Source organism: Lactuca saligna, chromosome 4 (assembly GCF_052625555.1).
Source record: "Lactuca saligna cultivar CGN05327 chromosome 4, ASM5262555v1, whole genome shotgun sequence".
Lineage (NCBI taxonomy): Eukaryota > Viridiplantae > Streptophyta > Magnoliopsida > Asterales > Asteraceae > Lactuca > Lactuca saligna.
This window is the reverse complement of record NC_136420.1, coordinates 10302105-10316650: the sequence shown is the minus strand read 5'-3', so window position 1 is coordinate 10316650 and position 14546 is coordinate 10302105. Positions and strand designations below refer to the sequence as shown.

The 14546-nt window shown below is 35.7% G+C and overlaps 1 protein-coding gene across 1 annotated transcript; it reads right to left on the bottom strand.

Annotated features, from left to right (window-relative positions):
- Positions 1–12609: 12609 nt before the first annotated feature.
- LOC145041197 (GRAS family transcription factor) lies at positions 12610–14342 on the bottom strand. The gene has a single exon (XM_078989145.1). It carries the CDS (start codon positions 14090–14092, stop codon positions 12734–12736), a length of 1359 nt encoding a protein of 452 aa, XP_078845271.1. The 5' UTR covers positions 14093–14342; the 3' UTR covers positions 12610–12733.
- Positions 14343–14546: the final 204 nt, after the last annotated feature.

Here is a 14546-nt window from a genome sequence, read left to right as displayed (position 1 = left end):
GCATAAAGACTAAACCAGTCTTTTGCTATAACATTTCCATTTCTATTTGCCAAGTTCTCATAATTCAGATTATGAAAAGGGATGCTGTAATCATAATCGAATTTTAGAACGCAAATAATGGACCCATATACAGAATTTCCTTATGTTGAGCCATTCGAACATGAAATTCATATATATCCTTGACTAAATGATTAAAACCTCACGATCTAAGCTTATAGATTTGAGATGAAGTATAATTTCCTCTCCCTTAATTATAGCAAAACAACTTTTTCCCAATTGAAACCTTTTGTTTTCTATAATTAACATTGCTAACTTGCAATCTTTATCATAATTATCATGCTCCCACTAACATGATGATTATTAGCATAACACTTATGCTCCCACTAGCTTTGACATGTACTCAGAAATCAGCTGGACTTCTAGAAATCAATACTTTATTGACTTTCTTACCAAAGTTCAGATTTCTGATACTGGATTGTTTTGATAGAACTTTATCAAAATCATACACCTTCCCTTAGATAGCACACTTGTGTGTCTAAACAATTATGAAGAGGGATGCCGTAATCATAATGGTTAGACCTTTTTGTCACTTCTCACAAGTCCAGGTTAGTGTGCCGGTAAACCGCACACGCTCCACTAACGACTTTGAGAATGCAAATATCACAATTGCTATCTAACTAAAATCTACTTAGTAAAAGTGTTTCCTCACCATCATTTTCATGAATCGGAGAGAACCTTATGACACTTAGATTTAATGGTGTATGTGTTCTTATCCATGTGAATTGTCAAAACCATAGTCACAAGACAAGGATAATGACAAATCCAAACTCATATGGACTGAACTCAATCTTAATTTCTTGCCACCTGGCAGCTCAAGGGCCTGCCATTTCTTCCAAGTTGTTGTGCAACAAATTGAGAACTCTAAGAACTCATATGCAAAGCCAACTTTAACTGGAATGGGCACAAAAATATGTCAACACGATAGGTTATAAACCTCAAGTCGTGTGCTAGTGAAGGACTTCAGGTTTTATTCTTGATTAGTTCTTGAGACTTTCAAGACCTTTAAGACTCCCACTGTCCTCTTGACATATAAGACTCCCTTGTCAAACATCCAAGAGATAGTGTGGATTCTAATCAAGACAAACACTACACACAATTGGCCTTAGTTGGTCTTTGTTTTATCCAAAACATCACAACTTACCAATTTCAAATGTACAAGAGTAGATAACTTTTACTCTTACATTTGACTTGTGTTTTTAAACCTTCTTTGAGACTTGTCACTCAAATTACAATCTTGGAGTATGACTCTAAGACTTGTATTGGAACGAAGTATGACTCATCTTCTTGATTTAACCACTTCAACAATTCAAGTTCCTCTTCTTTCCTTAGAGAACTAATTTTGATATGGTTTCTTAATCATTAAGATGATCACAAAACTGATACTAAAGTACTCCCCCATCTTTTCAAATTTGAGAAACGTTTATCCTTCTGCCTAATTTGATTCTTCTTATTCGCTCTGCCATACATTGGAACCTTTTCCAATGTCTCAGAGTTACACTTAAGCTTGTAAGTATAATCATATTTACTGAGCTTTAGTAAACTATGACGAATAGTCTTATCAATCTTTTGTGGTGGACTTAATCAGTGCACATGACTATGTACTCGATCCCTTAGTCCATTACTTGACTCACACATCCATGTGAACACGTAATTAGTCTTAATTTTCCAATACTTGAAAGTTCTCATTCATCATGCTATACAACTTGCATGATTCCAAGTTCCGGTCCAATTGGGACTTGGGTGATGAGAATCTTTCATTATTTGGTAAATTTAGACATTACCACAAATGAAGGAATCAATTTCATATTTCCACTCTTGCTATTAATGGAATCATATAAGCAACAATTTTTCCTCAAATGCCATTGTAAGGATATTTTAAAATAAATAAAATCAAAAATTTTCTTTTATTTTAAAAATATGCGAAAAAACTTATCCTTACAATCCATATGAAAACTTGTTGTTATCTATTCCTAAGCAATACCTTATAACTCCTAAGAAGTAGCTCAAGAATCTGATCTTCAAACTACGCGATAGAAATCCATCTATGCGATCAGATTCAACATATTCTTTCTTTAAGTTCCTTCACTTTTCTTTGATTCTTAAAACATCAACATGTGACCCAGTCACATCATGTAATAAGAATCTCAGAATAGAAACTTAGCAGAGTTAGATAATGGACTTTACCTGAAGTAGAGTCAAACTTATTAACTTTAACATCCTTAGGTAAATTTGGCAGCTTCGCAACTAATGACCCTTTCTTTGGCAATATAAACATATGGACCCTTTGATAATGGTACACGGGACTATCACAGACTTAGCTTTTCTCTTTACCATTTGTTCAACCGACTTGACTATGGCCGGTCCCTTTCCATTGGGAAGAGAATGCTTTTCTGGATTTCCTGTGTCACTATTGTCAATGTCCATCAAGTTTTGAGGAAGTTGATCTTAACAAATAGATAAGATCATTAAGGGTCTTGTCATAGTCTGTTTCATAGGTGTTCCAAAAGAACTCACTATGTGACTTAGAAAGTGATTGAACCACCAACTTTCTCAAGACTTTGACACCCAATCCTCCCGGCTTGTCAATATGTGACTACATCTCCAAGATGTGACCACACTTAGACCTTCACTTGCCAATAGGGTTCGAGTGACCTTAAACTTTTTAAGAACTTGTGGGGTAGGGAGAATAATTGGAGGAGGTGAAAGAAGTATGATTTCCATGGAACATCATCTTCATTTAGGAAAGCTTGTTTCAAGAGATTTGGGAAGATCATAAATGTCTAAACCAGACATGTTTTGGGAGATATTCAAGATAGTTGATCTTAAAGTCCTTAATATGACACCCAATATGAAATATCAAGGCTAGGACCCAACAAACTATTTTATAACTTAGAAGAGGTATGCCGTAATCCAAGCTATAAAATATTTGAAGGTAGGTGAATGACGATTCACCAATTTCCACCAAGATAAACGAAATGTATTATTAGGTTTTAATTGGATTTGAAACTCCTAGATCTTTGAGATTCATTGAACTGTTCAATGGCATGTTTCAATCTCGAGTGTGCCCTTCAGGTTTTGTGACTGGGGTGCCGAGGATCACAAAACAAGGTGTGAAGTAACCATGCAAATTACTTGATACCCTTAATAAATTACCCCTCAATCGATGTGCCAGTTAACCACACACGCTCCATCGATACTATGATAAATATTAAGTCACCCTTTACGTACCTTGTTAAGTCCAAGTTAGTGTGCCGGTTAACCACACACGCTCCACTAACGACTTAGACAAAGTGTAAAGTGTAATTTCATGGATTAGCACCTTATTCACATTTTCCTAAGTAACTAAGATTGGGAATTAATAAGAGTTTAGTTACTTAGTATTTATCATTAATACTTTTAATGAAGGGAGAATTATAGTCATGTCAAACCCGTTCGGCTAACGACCATCCACCAGTCAAGCAAGCGGTGGGTGAGAGTGGACACCCATTAAGTTGCCATTTTATAGGCAACAACCTTATACCCACCATATAGACCGGCTTCGTGAATGAGGCGTACTAGCGGTAAGACTGACTTTACTCTTATACATATATATATTATTAACTTATAATATTATAAAGTATAAGGGTTGAATTTTAACTTTTAAAATTCTAAGGGCTAACTTGGAATTAAAGTATTCATAAGAGAAAACTTTACAAATTCCAAAACTTGAGGGCAAGTTTTGAAACTATTCAAAACTAATTAATTCCATAACCTATGTATTTAAAGTAGTTTTAACCCAAAAACTCTTCAAGTTCCATAACTTGAGCACAAGTTATGGAAGACTTTAAACTAATAAAAGAATTAACTTTTCTTTATTTTATAACTTATGGGATTAATTACGGTTACATTATTTTATTTATTTATTTTTATTTAATGAAGAGACTCTTGGTCCTCCATAACTTGAGGACAAATTATGGAGTCATAACTCCAATTAGTTAGAACTAGACTCTTCATTTTTGTAACCTTTGCCAACTTTTATAAGTTTTATGAAACTTAAATGTGACTTTTCATATAACTTGAGGACAAGTTACAAAAACACATTTTAGAATCAACTCTTAGATTAATTTGGATTGAAAACAACTATTTCATTCAACTTTTCTATTAATCTAAGCAACTCATAAGAACAAGATAATTCAAATCAAAAATTTTCATGTAATTAGTCTAACCTTTAAACTAATACAAAACATGAATCTATTGACAATTATCTTTGAAATTGGATTAGCATGAACATTACCACATCAAAAACAAGTTTATAAGTTCAAAAACAACTTAGGGTAATGTTCCTAGTCCATTTCTAGCCAAAAACCTCGAAAATATGTTGTCTGGGGGTCCAACTCGTCGAGTGCATGAACCAACTCAGTGAGTTGGATCGATTTGATCACTTTTTAGGCATGGACTCGTCGAGTCCCTTGATGGACTCGTCGAGTCTGATGATCAGACAGTAACAATTTCGATTTTTTAAGCAGTTTTGCAAGTATAAGAAGAAAACAAGCCTAGGCTCTGATACCACTGTTGGGTTTTGAGCATTCTAACACTCCTATGGTGTACATGCAACCCTATAAACCTTGGATCTATGTTTTCTCTATAATACATGCAAATAAGAACTTTCCAAGGCTTTAATCCTAACTAGCATATTATGAAGCACTTGTACTAGAAAGTACTAGTTAGATGACATACCTTTTGATGTAGATTGATGTCTTCAAGCTTTAAGAGCTTAGCCCCAATAGTGTGGAAGCCTCAAGTGGAATCACAAATCACCAAAACACCTTGGAAGACTTTAGAGAATATGGATACTTGGTTCTCTCTAGTGAAATTGGCTAGCCCTTTTTAGTGTACCACACTAGTTCCATTTTCACCAAACAAGGACATCTTTATATAGTGTGGAGGATTAGGGTTAAACCCTAATACCCATGACCTTTCATTTCCTAGGATCCATGGGTTAAACACTCCATGGACTATCCATGAAAGCTTAGCCCAACCTAAATGAACTTGGCCCATTCCATATATATAAGAGTCCATATTTAATTAGTTCCTTTTGATCACTTAATTAATTATAAATTAATTCTTGATCAATACTAATTAAATAATATGATTCCATAATAATATATTAGAACTTATAATATATTAATATTAATCATAAACATACTATTCTCAAAAGATTATCCATATATATTGTGTCGGTGAAGTGCAACCCAAATGGACCATGCCGGGTCGGGTCAAGTACATACCAAATATAGTTATGGACTTAGACATTAATCTAACAGTAATGACCCGTAATAGGTTTAGCGGGAGTAGTGGATTCAGTGAAGGATGGGTCCTTCACAGTGACAGAGAAGTAGTAGTTATGAAGCGTTGCCTTGGAAAGGCCGGAAATCGCGCCAGGAAAGAAAGGGGTGAACCCCTAGGGTGTTCAACATAAGTACTCGAGGAGTATCAGAAGGTTTGTCAGTTGAGTAAGTGGTGTTCCTAGAATGTTCAGGGTCAGGTTTGGCCCGAGATTATTATTCCACAATGATTAATGTTAGTCAGAATGGACAGGCGAAAGGCCAACAAAAGTGGTCAGCGGATGATAGATCAACCAAGCAGAGTGTTGACAGCAGTTTGCAGGGCGATTGGTCGTAGAGAAACTTCGAGGACGAAGTTTAGTTTAAGTGGGGGAGAGTTGTAACACCTGAAATCAGAAAGGTCAAGAAAGGGAAAGAAAACCTAAGTCAAAGGGTCAAGTCGTCGAGTCCAGGGAGGAACTCGACAAGTCGGAGCGGGGTTCGGGGGATCATTTAAGTAACCGACTCGACGAGTCAGCAAAGGGGACTCGACGAGTCACATGGGTCGACTCGGCGAGTTGGATGAAGTTAGGCAGTAACTCGACGAGTTGGAAGAACAACTCGGCGAGTTCGTTGAAGATTGCCTTGGACTCGGCGAGTTTGTTCTTGGACTCGGCGAGTTAGGTCACGAAACCCCAAACCCTTCGAGTGAAGACTCGGATCAGTGAGTTGAGTGGGGACTCAGTGAGTTGGACAGGTCAGGACTCGGAAATCAGTAGACTCGGCGAGTCGTGGTCTGACTCGGCGAGTTGAGTCGTGAATGAAAAGGGTTTCTGAGCTAATGAACTCAGCGAGTCAGTAGGCTGACTCGGCAAGTAGGGTCAACCTGGAAGGTTGACTATGACCAGGACTTTGACTTTGTCAAGAGTTGACTTAGTTGACTTTTGGAGGACTATCAGACTAAGTATCATTTTGATATTGGTAGCTCAGAGAGTTAGAGGAGCAACGCCTTAGAAGGTTGTCGGTTAGCAGCCAGAGGGTTATCAGCAGTGCTCAGCAGTTCAGGTGAGTTTCCTTCTAGTAGGAACGGGTCTAAGGCCACAATGCCAGCCCATTTAGCTAGCAGTAGTTATCGGACTTTGGTCTGATGCAGTAGTTAGTATGTTTGATGCCTTCGTGGCTCAGACAGGAATTATGTGTTATGTGTTCCGGGCTACGGTCCGATTCGGTATGCAGTATATGTGTGTTCATGCTAGTTGATATGTTTATGTTATGCTATGTTCAGTTAGCTCTGGACTTCGGTCCGATGCAGATAGTTTCCGTAATTTGGTCCGATGCAGGGGGCAAGGCCCTAGTTAGTTCGAACTTCGGTCCGATGTAGGGGGACAAGGTCCCAGTCAGTTTCCGAACTTTGTTCCGATGTAGGGGGCGAGGCCCCAGTTAGCCCGGACCTCGGTCTGATGCAGTGGGCAAGGCCCAGTACGTGCTTTATATGTTATTGTATGGTATGTGGTAGTTTGGGAAGCTTACTAAGCTTCGTGCTTAAGGTTTCAGTTTTTGGTTTCAGGTACTCGGTCTTCAAAGGAGGAGCTCGGAGAGATTGCAGTGCACACATCATAGTAGTTAGCCTGGGAATGTTTACTCTAATAACAAGATTATGTTTTGGATTAATACTCGGAAATTATGTTATGACTTATGATGCGGTTTTTATAAATATGGTTTTAGTATTGTTTTTTTTAAAGAAATTTTTAGTCGTGATTTTTGGGACGTTGCATTATAGGTTACAAAACACACAAAATGAATAAAGAAATGTTTTATTAAATCTCAAATGAGTACTAAATAGCAAATCTCGATAGACTGATAGGAAGACAAATCTCTTTAGGTACTTTGGTTTAGACAAATTACACCTTAAAATCATAGACAATTGCACACACGGATTTATTTATTCATGTTCACCGATTTCTAAAATGATTAGGTTCATGTTCATTATTACTGATCCTTTAGAAAACATGTCAATTCAAGCAGTGACCAATTGATTAAACTAACAAGTTTCCTAGTATTCAGTTCGTATCAAGAAAGACTTGTAATAATAGTTAATCGAATTGGTTAATTCAATTAGCTCATATGTGATTGGTCGTCACATATACTCACACATTAATTTACTTATTTTCTAGTTAACCCTAATTTCATGCTCACTATTCCTAGGCATATAATCTTGATGGTGATCAAAATCATAAGAGGCAAGCAATCAAGCAGATGTTCATACAACTCAATATACTTAATAATTAACATAAAATAATTGTCATTAACACATAAGGATCTTTTAACAATATTGTCAAGATAAATTAAACATAAATAAAACAATCCAATATAGCAAATTAATCCATAAATCAAGGTTTCATCTAATCATAAACACAAAGCAAATGGTTTTAATTCCAAAATCGGATAGTAAAAACGTAGTAGTATCACAATGGAATGCTAAACATGGTCATGATAACAAAACTACATGATTATCGACCCGCATCTGCTCTCTAAGCCTTCAGATCTTCACTCTTATTAGCTTAACGACCTTCCGGCTGCCTTCTAGACCTTCAAAACAGCCAAATATGTGTTACTTGTCGACTAAGGATCGATGGTAGTTGAAATCTCCTCTCTAGTTGGCCGAAATTCACTATTTATAAACATTGGAACCGACTTACATACGCTGAGCGTAATTCGGTGTATGCGGGGCGTACTAAGAAAGCCATCCCGATCCATTCTTCGAACCCAAGCCCAGTAGGTTGAGCGTTCTTGAATCTATGCTGGGCGTAGTTGTCATCTCAGCATTACGCTTGGCGTACCTCACACTACCATGAGCGTACTGGCTGCCTTCAGTAATTTTCTTTCTTTTTGCTTCTAAGCCCGAATTCCGTTCTAATCCTTTCTTTTCTGCTCTATCGAAAACTAATAGCTGTAAATTATAATTCAAAGCTTTATAAGTACATTTTAGTTCTAAATAAGAATAATAAAGGATAAAATATTAAGATATTATATATATATATATATATATATATACACACACATATCAAAATACCCCACACTTAGCCTTTGCTTGCCCCCAAGCAAACTTACTTTTGATTTACCAGTATCGCATAAAACAATCCATTCTAAACCCCTTAGCTTATACCGCATTCATTTTTGCAACCCTCCAAATCAATCCTCAGAAATCTTTCTTAACCTCGAGGTATTTTTGTAATGCTACCCAAGCATACATAATCTAGAAATTACAACTTTTGATACCACATTGAAGCTCTTGGATCTCTTCACTTATTTGATATTTGATCTTTGATTTCTCCACCTTTTTTTATTTTTGGTATCTTCAATTTTTGATTATTTGAAATTTTGATCTTTTGATCTTCACACTTGATAACTCCAAAATTCTTCAACCTTTTCGGTAATTTCTCTCTCTCTCTCTCTCTCTCTATATATATATATATATATATATATATATATATATCTTATTTATTTACATATCTCACTTTTTTCACTCAAAACCTATATGCTTAAGCAGGGGCGTTTAACATCAACCCTTATTGGCTAAATGTATTAGTCTATGTGCAATGACTACATAAGCTTTCCTTGATAGATTTCAAATTTAAGCTGCAAAACAGGTTATGTCATATAAACTACCAGATTAGCTTTTCATATCTCATGGCTTTTCACTAGGAAATGGGAAGCCACAAATACACTATAACATGTGTTGGCTTTTCCAATCCTTTCTTTTCCGCTCTATCGACAACTGATAATTGTAAATTATAATTCAAAGCTTTATAATTACCTTTTAGTTCTAAATAAGAATAATAAAGACTAAAATATTAAGATATAATATATAAAAATATGTATAAAAATACACATATCAATATGCACTAAACTAACATAAAAAAATTAAACATATTATTAGAAAAAAACAGATTATTATTCAATAAATAATTTATTATTATTATTTTTGTTTATAATTTATAAGGAAAGTGTGATAGAAAGCTTATGTTTTTATTTATTATAAGTTTTATTAACAAAAATAAAGTACTCAAATATTTATATCAAATAATACATTCAATTGTGAATAAAGGTTTTTGTAAAAATTACCTAAAATTTTAAATGATGTAATTCATGATATATATATATATATATATATATATATATATATATATATATATATATATATATATATATATATATATATATATATATATATATATATATATATATATATATATATATATATATATATATATATATATATATATATATATATATATAGGTTTTATGAAAAATAAAAAATCCTAAAAATAATAAAAATGCATAAAAAATACTTATAGATTACAAAAAAAAAAATTGAAAAAATCGCACCTTTTACTTCAAATTCGCTGATTTTTTTTTTCAAAAAAAAAAATTGATTTATTTCAACGAATTTTTAAATAAATAAGCGATTTTTTCATATCTAAATTCAAAAAATAGTTTTGTGATCTCTAAGTATTTTTTATGCGTTTTTATGATTTTTTGGGGTTTTTTTGTTTTCCATATAACCCTTATATATATATATATATATATATATATATATATATATATATATATATATATATATATATATATATATATATATATATATATATATGGCGGGTATTCAACGGATAGCGATTCCGTAAAAATGAGAACTAGAACCAGAACCACTTAAGGCGATTTCGATTCTAGAACCGACGGTTCCGAGTTAGTTACTATTCTAAAAGCGGGTGCCCTGTTTCGATGCTCATCCCTACACTGAGGTCCAATGGATTATCTTACTTCTTAGTGACCTTGGTTTCTCATCAACTACAACCTCCTCTATTTATTGTGACAATTTGAGTGCAAATTTGTTCTCTGTAAATCCAATTTTTCATTCACGCATGAAACACCTTGCCTTAGGTTTCCACTTTGTACGAGAAAAAGCTCAACAAGGAACTCTTCGAGTTTCAGCATATCACAGGTAATGACCAGTTAGCCGATGCATCACAAAATCTTTCTTAAAACCGATGCATCATTACTTAATATCTAATATTAGTCTCCTCTATGGATCATCCATCTTTCAGGAACATATTAAGATATAAGCCGCCACCTCCACATTATCCATACATATTCAAACCCATATGTGAAAGTGTTATTATCATTATCCCGTATTTATCTCCTTAATTAGTTGTACATTCAAATTATAAATAGATCCAAACAAATTTCAAATTATATCTCTGTAATTAATTCCATACAAATTATTGCTTCTATCATTCTCGCTCCTCCTTTTTTTAATATACATCATCACCATTCGCCACATCAACAATTTTTTGTCATACACAATAGTTTTTTGTCATATACAACAATTTATGTATTATTGAGTTGTACAGTATAACATTTTAAAACATGCATTATTATATACAAAAAAATTTATTGTATACAAATTATCTCCCCATAAAAAAAAAAGTTTGAGCTTGTCTATGCTGCCAAGACAAAAGCATGCAACTAGCTTGCCATGCGCCGCACGGTGGGTAATTGAAAATAGTCATCATTTGTCTATACAAATAGATTACTATTATGAATAAATTTATTTTGACAAAGCTACAAATTTGGTCCTTATGGTATTTAAAAACCTTTGGATAGGGTCCAAAAGTTTTTCAACTTGAATGGAAGATCCAAAATCAAAATGTTTCTGTGTTTTTGGTCCAAAAAAACTTGAAAAGATCATTATACCCTTTTAATTTTATTTTTGGTTTTTTTTATTCTTCTTTGATTTGTTTCCTTAGTATTTGGAGAATTTTTTAAATATAAAAGAAAAAAAGTAGCCCCTCTCTCTCTCTCACATAAAAAAAGAGGTCGGCTGCGTCACACCCATTCTCGTCATGAAGCCTAAATCCTAATGGATTCAACAATCAAAAACTTCATCCGAGCAAATCCTACGTTCGACGCCACCAACACCGCTCGACATTTCTTCATCTTCATTACCTTCATATCTCGATGTTTTCCCACACTAACCACCGTAGCATCACCGCTAGTCACGACCTCCCAGTCTACTCAATCGTCAATGAAGTCAAAGAAGGCAGAATTGCTTTCATCTCTAGTGTCCCCCACGATGCTACACCCTCTTCTCTCCCAATCACCCTTAGAAATAATGATGTCGTGCTCTCTGAATTTGAAGAATAGAGTATGAGATGTATTCACATATAAACATATTACAAAGTGTAAGGAGTTAGGAATATTACTCGATAGAGATGATTAGGGGACTTTGCTTCAGATCTTCACGAAGCCTATGGGTGACAGGTATGCCCTTGTTCATCAATGCTCTTGAACCATTCAATTTTCTTGAAAACATTATCAACAGATTCAATAATACCTAACCCTAACTTACTAATGATCAATTCCCAAAATTTATGATCATTGTTTGTAAATATTTGAGCAGGACAATGATATCCATCGAGATAATTTAGAGGGTTGGGTGTATGCTGAAAGATGATAAAGGAAATGTGCATCATTGTTTGTAAATAACTGAAGTTGTAGATTTAAAGGTGGGGTGTGTGCGTTTTTGATCTCAATAACATTAGTTTTGTTTTCGAAGTTGGGCAAAAAAAAATCTTAAGAACCTAATTTTTTGGAGACTCCTTGTGTGTGTAATCTTAGTAGCAAAGTAAAAAACAATCTGAGTTGTTTTTTTTCCTGATTTTCATATGATAGATGTGGAAGAAGGAGAGAGAGAGAGAGAGAGAGAGAGAGAGAGAGAGAGAGAGAGAGAGAGAGAGAGAGAGAGAGAGAGAGTGAGTGAGTGAGTGGTGGGGATAGGTGGTTGCTCCAATGCTTTTTGCTTTTTTTTTATTAAAATAACATTAAAGTAATTATAGAAAAAGAAAAAAAATTAAAAATACATAATCATCTTTTTAAGTTTTTTTGGATCAAAAAACAGAAACATTTTGATTTTGAATTTTCCATGCAATTTGAAAAATTTTGGACTCTATCCAAAGGTTTTTAAATACCACATAGATCAAATTTGTAGTTTTATCTTTATTTTTGGTTTATTATAGATTTAAAATAAAATAAACTAAATATATTAATAGCAAGCTGAAAAGAAAATATATTCCACTTTGCCCTTTTCTTATCCATACCACGAATAGTTTCGAGGAACCAATGACCACATTCATGAGAATATTGAAGACAAAAAGTAATCTCAAAAATTGCTTTGTATTATCCACAATTAAAGAACGATTTTTTTATTATATATATATAAAAAAAATTAAAGCATCTTTTTACATTTTTGGAATTTATTATTATTTCAAAGTGTTTCAATCTCCACCGTTGATCCAACACCATCGTTGACTCTATTGAAAATCGGACGGCTGCCATGCAGACGCAGTCAACAACGACAAATCTTTCCAACCTAATTTCAAACAACCGTTCTCCTCTACTAACGTGTACCCTTTCCACGGAAACATTCCCAGTAATAAACTCGCTTGTGCTGCCGGGTTACCCGCTAATGAAACGGGTTTAAATCCGACCCGAACCAATTCTTCTCCCCATCTCTCAACCTTCACTTCGCCGGTCCTCTTTGGCCCGCCGACGGCGACGATGTTTTTTATTTCACATCCAAACAGCTGTTGCTCCACCGTGTGCCGTTCGACGTTTTCGGACTCCAGTCCGTCGCCTAGAGCGTCGAACAAGGCGGAGTAGTAATGCAACGCTTCAACGAACCGCCCTAGAAAACTGCCGCCGTGGCTCAGATCTTGTTCGACGATTGTGATGAGTTTAGGTTTTAGTAAGGTTAATAGTCGTAAGGTACCGAAGTCGCTGCCGGTGACGTCGTAGAGACAGTGGTGCATCCAGTGGACGACCATCGTTTCACCGGGTCTGACGCCTAGTTGAGTCGTGAGATCCGAATTGATGTTTCCGATTTTTCCTTCGAGAGGGGTGAATTCGAAGGGGAGGCCGAGAGAGTTTGCAAAGTCATGGAGACGGCGGCCGGTGGCTTCGAGAAGTTCGATGGAAGATCCGACGCCTGTGATTCTAAGAGATTTGATTTTGCGAGGTCGAGAGGCAAGGATGTGGAACAATCCAGGCCATTGGAGACCTTGCATTATGTCGAGATCGATGATATGGACGCCATCTTCACCTTCTAGCGCTTGGAAAATCGCTTGATTCGCTGTGAAATGGGAGAATTTGATGAAAGGACTTATTGAATTGTAGGACTGAAGAGCGTTGCAGATCTTCTGGCTTTGAACTAGGGCTAATCTTTTGATGCTGAGAGGCGTATAGGTTCCGAGGTAAGAACTGATAATTCTCGCCTGTAACGCTTCGGCGAAGTACGCCGCTACACGTTCCGGCGAAGAACCAAACGGAGAAGACAATTCCGATATTTCCGGTAAAAGATTATTCGCGTGGTCTAGGTTATCAACCGCTACGCTCTCGGCGCACTGTAGCAACAACCCTAAAAGTCTTAAACCAGATGATTCCGCTTCAACGAGGATCGACTGGTCCTCATGCTCCTCCTGTTTATCTTCGAGGTTCCGTCGTTTATGGTGGTGAGACGAAGGATCATCATCAACGTCGTTGTTTCCTTCGTTGATGGCTCGTTTAGAGGTGTTTGCGTTCATAGTGGAAGCGTTGACTGTGACTGGTGAGGAATTAGGGCTGCTAACATTAGTGGTGGTGAGAGGGTGTTGAAGGAGAAGAGACTGAAGCATGATTGAAGTGGTGGAGATGGTGATGGTGATGATGGTGGTGGTGGTGGTGGTGGGGCGGGGGAATATTGAAAAAGGGGGATGGAATTGAGGGAGAAATTGACAAGAATAGGACGTGGGTAAGGACAACAAAATACGTCCAGATAAGAGGGTTGCAGAAGGATGAGGGTTGAAGGACCTGTCTGTGTCAGTCACACCATGAGCTTCACGAAGATCATCAATGGAGGACCGCGGATAGATAATAATGGAAGGAAGAAGATTACCAGCAAGGAAAAGGCTGTTGGCTTTTTTTAGTATACTTTCACTTATACCCCTTCATGTTTTTCTAAAGTTCAAGTAAGTCCTTCTGTTTTCGAATCATTCAAATTGATATTTACTTATATTCATTTTTGCAAAATAGTATGCACAGTAAAATTGTTATCCCGCAACCAAAATATTAGTAGGACTATGAACTAGG

What these genes read in the sequence shown, in the direction of transcription:
- LOC145041197 (XM_078989145.1), bottom strand. Translation starts at nt 14,092, where the DNA reads ATGCTTCAGTCTCTTCTCCTTCAACACCCTCTCACCACCACTAATGTT.